Raw genomic sequence first — 10,000 nt, 5'->3', positions numbered from 1 at the left:
GAGGTCCGTTGGTTCGTTCCGTGGCTTAGTTGGTATAGCGTCTGGCACGGTATGCAAGAAGACGTCAGTTCGAATCCGAACGGATCGAAGGAATTTTTTCTGAGTGTTTTTTCTGAGTGTTCGATCTTTGTATTAATAATTATAACAAACTAGTGGAGTAATTTCACAAAAAATAATTGAATATCAATTCAATAAAAATTTAATTAAAACAATTCATTTTACAGGTACGAGTAACAACATACAGCCAATGCAATTAGTGCAAACTCCAGACGGACAGACATTTATCTATCAACCAACTGCGAGTGCACCACAGGCTGCAATAGACCAGCATCAGATTATACACCAGCCTGCAGGTAAGATTTATTTTCTGTTTCTGAGAGAAAACTCAAAACACAGCCTGTAAATCTGATAACTAGATCTTGTCGTATGTCTTCTAACCATCTAAAATAAAAGTTAGGCTGATGTTTTGATATTTTTTTTGACGATCTCCGTAGTCGAGTACTACCGGATCAGTGTAGAAAACTTTTTCTATATTGTCTCGGGTCTGGGTGTCTGTGGTTCCGTCGCTGTTTCCAATTTCCATAAGACATGTGCTTTCGTTGCTTACTTTAGGATCGCATTGACGTATGTTATGTTGTCTAATATTGATGTATTAAATTATTATTCTTTGTGCACACACTCATGGCCACACTAGGTAAACCCTGTATCGCGCGTGCCATAGGCACACACATAGACAACCACAAATTACACCCAAACTCACGAGAGAAATAATTTTTCTCTCTCAATCCGGGAATCGAAAAAGCTTTTTAATTATTTTTTTTAGCACCAATGGTTGTTTTTAAATAAGTATAATGAAAAGAATAAGTAACTAAAGAAATAATATAATAAATTTTTATTTAACTAATAGGGTAATCAAATATGTAAAAAGAAAATACCTTGATCCGTAGACACTTAATATTGTGTATTTTCCAGTGAAAAGGGAAACTTTATGTAATAGCAAGTATTTTCTTGATATATTTAAATAAAACGATTTATCCTTGGAAGTGTGTTTGAATCAATATTGTATTTTCTGTTTTCAGTAATCAATCTAAATGGCAATTTGGTGCAAGTGGCGAGTGTTGGCAATGCTACAGTGCAGCCGCAACAAATTGTCAACCAGCCAAATATCGTCATGGTGAGTTACATTTAAATTGTGTCTACCTTACATGTCAGCGGTTAAAACCGATTCAAATGACGCGTTAGATGCGTTCAACGCCACTTTTTCTAACACTTATGAATAAAAGTATAATTAATATATTTTATTAGGCGTTTTTTTGCAGAATCTATGTTAATAATAATGGAAGTAAATTGTTTTGCTCCGCGAACCCAGTAAAGCTTAAATCGTGCATGCAAAATAATATTTGCTTCTCTCCGCATAAAATTAATAAAATAAACTGAACTCAAGAAAGTTTTTATGCTCCAAAACTCTGAATGTATTTCGCATAAGCTTAAAGTATAGAAAATAGTAAACATTTGCATTTTAATTAATTTTTATTAATTAATTAATTTTTTATTGAATTGATATTCAATTATTTTTTGTGAAATTACTCCACTATTCACTGTATTAATTAAATTTTATTGAATACATCTCTCGCCAGGACTGGTAGCTGTAAAGGTACCAACTGGGTGATAAATCTGCAATAGATTTCTCATAGATGGCGCTACGACTAAAAAGTTGTTGAAAGACCAAGTACAAAGACACGACGCAAGCACATAGAAAAATTCGTGAGGTCCGTTGGTTCGTTCCGTGGCTTAGTTGGTATAGCGTCTGGCACGGTATGCAAGAAGACGTCGGTTCGAATCCGACCGGATCGAAGGAATTTTTTCCGAGTGTTTTTTTCTGAGTGTTCGATCTTTGTATTAATAATTATAACAAACTAGTGGAGTAATTTGCATTTTAACTATATTTTACTAAATTAATTTTATAAATAGAAATTCCTCAGTATTTTTACTATTTTGAAATTATTTCTTTTATCATCTGTAAAGGTACATCACGGCTGTATCCGTTCGAGTTGTAGTTTATTTAGTGGAAGAATAGCTAACCATCTGTTTATTAAAAAAATAACCCGCCAAATGGTTGAATTTTCTTTGAAACCCGCCGTTTTTACAAAATTCGTAGTTGTTGTGTTATTAAAAAAAACTCAACTACAATCACAAACAACATCACAAAAATATGCCTGACACGGGTTTCGCTTCTTTAGAAGTTGCTGATTGTTCGACACTTGGCCGAAGAAATTATATTCTTTTGATTTAAAATTTGATCGCAGCTATTTTTCCACTGGGCGCACGATATTTTTTATGATATCAAGCGACGAGACGAACAAATTTGCGCCCGGTGGTAAGCGACACGCCTGTCCATGACCGTTGCAGAGCCTCTCAGGGCTTTAAATCACAAAGATCTAAGGGGCACTGCCACTGCGCCCGTCCCCCTGAGATATAAATTGACAAATCTTATGTGCCTATAATTTCACCATCACTCTTACTCTTCACCCTTAAACCGGAACGCAGTAATGCTCACATTTCTGTTTGACGGTAGAAATAGGTATGGTGGCAGTACTTCCTTGGACGAACTCTTCCACCAGGAGCTCTACTACTACAAAACGACGACTTGTTTGACCAGTAGCTATGTATAAAAAAATAGAAGGAACCTTTAAAGTACTTGTAAGAGCGAGACACATTTATTTTTGTTAATTTCAATGTATATTTATTACTGTAGATGGTGAATGGCGCAAACAATGCAACAGCAGGTGCAAGTGTGTCCTCAGAAGGAGCCAGTTCGTCGGCGGCAGGGTCTGACGAAGAACCGCTGCTGTACGTGAACGCGAGGCAGTACAAGCGCATACTGAAGCGGCGAGCTGCTCGGGCGAGGCTGCACGAGTTGGGCAAAATTCCTAAAGAGAGACCTGTAAGTTCTACCATAGTGTGTCTAACTAGCGCCTCTTCCCAAACTTTTAAAAACTTCCGCAGTTCTCTCACAGGTGGCGCTACAGCAAAAAACCCGTTAAAATCAAAAACAAAGATCTGCAATAAACACTGAGAAATTAGTCTGTTAACTCGTTACACGGCTCAGTTGGGCGAGCGATAGCCCCGGTTTGGCGAAAAAGCGCTGGTTCGAGTTCAACCGGATTGAAGGAATTTTTCTTTATGTCTGTTCGGTCTTTGTATCAACAATAGCACATTTTATTTAGGGTATCAAAACTGCTTCTCATCACAGTATGATCTGATGAGTTCTTTTCTGTTGACTGCTGTCCAATCTACCTGTGACCATGCTCTGTGTAACCGTTCCTAAATATCGGAAAAATAAAAATCATACCGAGGTACGCTACATATCTGTAAAGCTGCTTACAGATTGACTGCATATTTGCAGTTAATGCGTGAAGTTAATAAGTCGGTTTCGACTTTATGTAGTCAATGCGTGAAGTCATTACCCGATACCTCGACTGCATGAACTTGATAACAACTTCACGCATTAACTTCAAACATGCAGTCAATCTGTTAGCAACCTAACTGGTGGCGCACTCCGGAAACTCCATACGACTGTAGAAACTTATTTATCTACTACCACTACGTATAGCACGATCTGCACATGCGCAAATGCGTCATAGAAGTGATAGGGTTGTCCATCACTTACTTGTACTATTTATTCTCTGGTTTAACATGCACATTGATTTGTAAGAGCAAACGAATGTATTGTATATGTAAATAATATGATCATTATGTATACTTACTTATGATTTTGTTTATTAAATACTAAAACACCAGTAAATTACATCAGTTAAAGTCAAATAAGTAGCTTAAACAAAAGACTTAACATAGTAAGTGAATAACACTACCATTAATTACCTACAGAAAATATTTTCCTTTAAGTCTTATCTTTAAATAATCTTTTTATGAAATCTTATTTAAAGAGGTTCTAAGCGAAAGAGTAAAGTAATAAATAAATTAAACATTAACTGCTTAAACATCAAAATCGTCCTTAACGAACGGCTCGCTGACAGCCTTGTTGCCGTTCCGTCAATATAATATTTATTTATTCACTCTCACAAAAGGAAGGTGAGTACAGTGTGGCGTTTAAAGCTAGGGAGAGGCGGAGAGTGACCTTTCTCGTTACGTTTTATTCTCTGCTAGTGAAGTTATTACTTTACAAATTTACTGAATAACCACAGTGGTGTTAAAATGTGTATGGATATTTGCGGTGATTTAACGTTGCAGGCAACGTGACATAACGCCCGTTTGAGGGTATTTTTTAACGTTTTGATCTTTTATAATAATTGGTAGGTAAACTACATTATACTTCAAACTTCGAAATTGTCATTACACTCATTGTTTGAACACCAAACAAGCCAAAGGTGTAAAGAAGGGTTAGATACATAAATAATTCTATATTCGGATATTTTTTTTAAAACAGTATGTGTTCTATAATTGCTAAGTTTTATGTTCGTTTCGTTGTAGAAATATCTCCACGAGTCAAGACATAGACACGCAATGAATAGGATACGAGGCGAAGGCGGCAGGTTTCACTCTGGAAGTAGAAAGTAAGTAAACGTGAAACAACACATTTGTATAAAAAGACTTTGAAATCTATTATACATAGAAATTGAAATCTAATATGCGGTGTTTCGCCACTCTCTCCATGGGAAATCTCCTTATATGAATTAGTAGAAGATGGACTAAAATGACAGTTCATTGTGCAAAAGTGTTACCCGCTTGCAAGCAGCTAGTGGCAGAAATGCACACTTAATGCTTTAAGAAAAAGTTAATTAAAGGTTAAAATACTTTTATGTGTTACAGAAAAATGGACGGAATGGAGCAGATGGGTGACCAACAAGGTTCTGACGAACCAAAAGTGCTGGAAGACATGAAGGATATCAAACCCGACACGGTTTCTATTACAATAATACAGGTAATTATCAAATAAAAATATTACTTAAAATATGTCACCTCCGGATTGACATATTTAAAGCAATATCAATGACTATGGTAATTAGATCTGTACTCCGTCCAACCATTATTAACTTTTGACATATGTATGCCTCCGAAGCTCCGTAATTATTGACATACAACCATAGACAAAAAAATGCAATACTTCCTGGACTCTTTTATTTTTTAATTTTATTGAAGCGTCGTGCTCTTTAGCACTCCTATATTTATCGAACCAACAGATTATGTAACGAAGATTATTTAAGTTAAATTTTGGTACCTGTCTAATAAATTATAAATTCTTGTTTATTACAATGAAACGTCGGATTCTTCTCCATATGAACGGGAATCATCAGTTGAATCCTTATTAACATTAATTTTTAGTTCTTGAGTGCATAAATTGTCAAACGCAGCATCACGATCCCAATCAGACAATATCTTCTTTTTTGGAACCCGCTCGCATTCACGATTTAAACTTCTTCGTAAATAGAATCCATTGTAATAAAAAAATGGAATCGGACACGCATTAGGACATCTCTAATTGATTAGATTTCAAGCTGTCAAAGCTGTTAAATAAATGATTGAACGGAGTATAATTACCATTTCCATAACATATTTGTGTCTTAATAACTCGAAAACTACTTATTCCAATGTCATTTAGACATATTGATAGTTTAGCTTAAAGCTATTCATATTTCCATGTGATTGGATATAATAAGCGAGAAAAAACAATGACCACGGTAATTAGACTGAGAACACCGAATGTGAGAATGGCTGTTTACTAACATAGAACGCAAAGTGTCAATTCCACAAGTTGTGTCAAATTTTTGCTGTTGAATTTTAAGGTATTAATCGTAACAAGATTTATAAACAGTAGTAATCAATGAAAAATATAGTTTCTCTACATACATATTTCACGTATTTTCAGTATTATCGTATCAACCCTTTAACTCCTCTCTCTGCTGTGTACGTATTGATATTGACAAGCCGCCTATAAAATTCCAAATTGATTATATTAACTTTCAAATAATGCGCTCGATTTTCGTACTTGACTGTACGTGTAGGGACGTTTTTTTTTATTAATAGATTGTTTAAACTATAGCCCGCCAATGCGGTTGTATACTTAATACGTTTTCCAAGTCAGATTTCATCATGATTTTTTTTATTTTGTCCCTGTAACACTAAATCTAAAAATGTTCTTATGAAACTATTTTTATTTTCAGGATGACGAGTCTCCAGAACGGCAACCTAACCAATGGCGAAGGTTGGCGCCGCAGCAACCCCTGCAGTCTACATAGCAGTTAACTTTCGAATATCTCGAAACTGATGTGATCGTGTGATTAAACTCCTCGCACACTCAACACGAGGCAATGAACTTTAATGGAGGGGAAATAAAGTGTTTTAACGTCGAAGTGCAAGGTCTATGTTAAGATATTGCTTGCTAATAAATACCACTGGAGTGCACATCAAAGATTACTTATCGATTACGCATTATTAAAGTGACTTCACCACGACCTCCACGGCCTGTGATTTGACAGGCCACGCCAATGCGTGGGAAGAGTGCCGCCCGTGCTGGCGCGGACTCGCCTGTAAGGATGAAAGCATGGCAGCTCAAACCAGACTAGAAGTCGGCGCAGGGCGGCCTGTGAAATCACAGGCCGTGGTAAGCCACCGTTGAAATTTCCGCTTATTAATAAACGTCACTCAGCACTTAAGCTATGTCTCAACTTGGAACCGGGAATACGATTCATATGTCATTGAGGGAGCCATCCCGTAACTTATTAAGCCCTGTTCAATCAAGTGTAGGGTCTTGGTGACTTAAGATGGTATATATCTAAGAATCCATCGATTATAGTCTTAAAATACAGGAGCACTGAATATGTAACTCGACATCTGAGTGATATTTTAATACTGGAATTACGAGCTGTTTATTCTTACAGCCCTAAACAATTGTACAAAAAAGTTGATAGTCAAAATCAGAAATCACAATTGCTAATTATTTGTGAAGTCACACTACATAATATCGGTAAAAAAACACAGTAGGAAGATATTACCGCTGTTTTAACCATTAATATCTCTTGTTTGTTTGTTATGATTAATTGAGTAAAAGATGAGCACTGAACCAATTTCGAGACAAATTAGCTAGATAAAGTAATTAAAATTGATGCATATTTTGGGCTAAAATTTTTTTAATATGTAAATTCGTGACCTTCAAGAGAAATAGCCGCCTTATTAGTTCGGCAAAGGAAAAGGTGAAAATGTAAATAAACTTACTTAATATTAGTAGAATTAGAGTACGCTAGTTGAAATTGTTACTACATTGGAGAGGCTTGAAGAAACCGAAATGGCAAAATTTCTACTTTTTCTATAACAAAAACTGATAACAACCAAACGAATAGACGCTGTCGAGACTCGACCTAATGGTGTACAGTCAGCTTCAAATGTAAATGCTCAGAGTGATAAAAATTTCAAAAAATAAACCTTTTTTTTGTAATACCAAGTGGCGGAATGAACAAGTCGTCCGCCTGTTGGAAAGCGACACGCCAGTCCATAGCAGTCATTGGTAAGTTTCATGTGCCTGTAATTTCACCAGCACCGTTACCCCTCGAAACCGGAACGCAGTAATGCTCACATTACTGCTTGGCGACAGGGACACTGCTATTAAACTTAACGTCTCTCAATCGTTTTCAGACGACAATCAGTCTAATGTGGATTGCTATAACGTTTATTTTAACGTTCAGATGTGTTTCAACACTCAATCTGGTAATTTGATGCTCACTGTGCCTATAGGATTTGGTTTCGCAAAGCAATTGAAAAAATTCTTTGTAAAATTTTTTACACATTTTTACTTTGTAACCAAAATGCGTCTAATCCTGCGTAGTATTACTTTCAAGGTTGCCTTAAGTTATTTGTTGTGGTTTACTCTAGTTATATTCTTACATAATTCGCACCGTTAGAGCGGTTACACGACGGCGACTTTAGCAGCGATGCAAACGCGATACAAACGCGGTGCACGTTGTAATTAATTAACGAATTTATTCATTTAATGTATTTATTAATTTCACCTTTAAATTTACATAATAAAATAATGTGCATAAACCTGTACAGATTTTTCCTACATAATTATTAATTTATAAGAGACGGTATCGATGCAATCGCCTATAAATCTCAAGTGTAGCGATGCAGTCGCGCGTTTTCACGAAAGTCGCCATGTGTAACCACTCTTAGAATGAAAGTGATCTAATTAAAAAAAATACGAAGATGAGCTTATACCAAAAAAAAAACACTGCAGAAGGTTGTTGGAACTGACTTACCAGGACTCTATATGAGGTCTGTTTAATATCTTTGAAATTTCACATTCCCAAATAGTCGAAATTTTGTGTTGGGTCACTTGCATTCGAAAGGTGCGACATGGATTGACCGGGATTTTTTTTACTTTATTTAATAAAAATAATAATATATTATTTAAGTCGCACTATAAATTTACTTCCAAACTAGAAAATTTCCCATACGAAAACGAAATAAATTCCCAGGGGCACTACGCAGTACAACTAGTAAACTGCCGTTCTCTAACTACAATGCAGCTAAGTGATAAAATAATGTTTTGAGATATCATAGAAAGTCATAACCCAGTGTTTGGATATCGAAATTGTTTAATAATGTTCCAACTATGCATTGTTAGGGTAAATTCCGATAAGTCGAATACAAACGAATTTTAATTGTTTTTAAAAGAGAATTTTGTACTCTATCTTTTGCTATTTAAAACGGAAATTTGATCATCTGCCAGTTAGCCGCGTTTTGAGTTAGTGGACGGCAGTAGAGCCAGCACGACTGGGCGCGATTTACGCGAAAGCGACGAAAAGCGCGAGATACTGCTAATAGCAGCAGTAGCGCTCGTTGTGAAACTGTTCGTCCAGAGAAGTACTGCCACCTTACCTATTTCTGCCGCCAAGCAGTAATGTGAGCAGTACTGCGTCCCGGTTTTGGAGGGTAAGGGTGCTGATAAAATTACAGCCCCATGGGACTTGTCATCTTATGTCTGAGGGCCTGTCACCCTCAGTGGCAATGTCAAAAATAAATTGCATAGAGTATCTCGCGCACTTTCTTGCTAGGGCTACAGGAACGTAGTTACGACCTCGCTATTGAGTACCCGGCTTATAACGAGAGCCGTTGGAGATAGTGTAAGGGGTGTTACGTCATGCATGATAGACCCGAACCAGTGTTCTCAGGTACGGAAGCAAACAACAAGTGGCGACGAGGATTTAAAAATCTTTCCACTTTTACACTAGCTATTGTAATATTGTTGTGTATAATTTTGACACTTAAACCTATCTTTGATTAACTAATTATGTTACGTTTACCAAAACTGTTTTTAGTTTATTTTTTAAAACATTAAAAAAAGTACGTTAAAATTTTGAAAATTTGTATTTTTTATTACGACGTATTTATTTTTGCGTTCCCGTATTACGTTTAGGTCAAAAATAAAAATTAAGTTAAAAATCAAAAACAAAAAAAAATTGCCCGTGAATTGTTCACGCACCTTACACTTAAAGCCAAAGCTGCTATTTTGTATTTTTGTAAACTTGTGAACTGGCATTTTCAAAATTCTGTAAATACATGTTCAGACACATGTCAAGCTGTACAGACTTGCTTATAAACTGCAAATATAAACACCTCGAAGTGTAGCCCCTACGTGTACTATTAGCAAAGTTGAAGCGGGGCGGAGATTGTAAAAAACCTTTTTATTTGTTATAAAAACAATGATCTAACCTTGAAATACCACTAGTTCACAAGAGTCAAGCTGCCGGTGGCCTTTCAGTTTAATTAAAGCTTAGTTTTTATTTAGGCAATAGAGGCTACGCGTTGATTTTGCTGATAGTACAATTATAAAGAAATACAGAACTTCTATAATAATATAAAAGCTGATAAGTTAGATACGAGACCTCACCATGTTGCGGAATAATAAAGAACTAATTTCTTTTACTGATTTTATAAATTCGATACTAGCCTACCGCTTGTAGCAACAAAAAGTAACGTTTAG

The 10,000-nt window shown here is 35.9% G+C and overlaps 1 protein-coding gene across 3 annotated transcripts in view; it reads left to right on the top strand.

Annotated features, from left to right (window-relative positions):
• LOC113228818 (nuclear transcription factor Y subunit alpha) overlaps positions 1–8,022 on the top strand; it is a 12,382-nt gene extending 4,360 nt beyond the window's left edge. For all 3 annotated transcript variants that reach the window (XM_026462221.1, XM_026462219.1, XM_026462220.1), the window contains 6 exons: positions 225–353; positions 1,080–1,174; positions 2,756–2,944; positions 4,492–4,574; positions 4,831–4,942; positions 6,183–8,022. In XM_026462221.1, the coding sequence (XP_026318006.1) occupies positions 225–353; positions 1,080–1,174; positions 2,756–2,944; positions 4,492–4,574; positions 4,831–4,942; positions 6,183–6,257 (683 nt within the window). In that variant the 3' untranslated portion in view covers positions 6,258–8,022. The remainder of the gene's footprint in view (positions 1–224; positions 354–1,079; positions 1,175–2,755; positions 2,945–4,491; positions 4,575–4,830; positions 4,943–6,182) is intronic.
• The last annotated feature ends 1,978 nt before the right edge of the window (positions 8,023–10,000 follow it).

The sequence above is a fragment of the Hyposmocoma kahamanoa genome, unplaced genomic scaffold (genome assembly GCF_003589595.1).
Source record: "Hyposmocoma kahamanoa isolate Upper Pololo Valley unplaced genomic scaffold, ASM358959v1 244, whole genome shotgun sequence".
Lineage (NCBI taxonomy): Eukaryota > Metazoa > Arthropoda > Insecta > Lepidoptera > Cosmopterigidae > Hyposmocoma > Hyposmocoma kahamanoa.
Note: the sequence above shows the minus strand (reverse complement) of the source record. Positions and strands in the feature narration are given on the sequence as shown.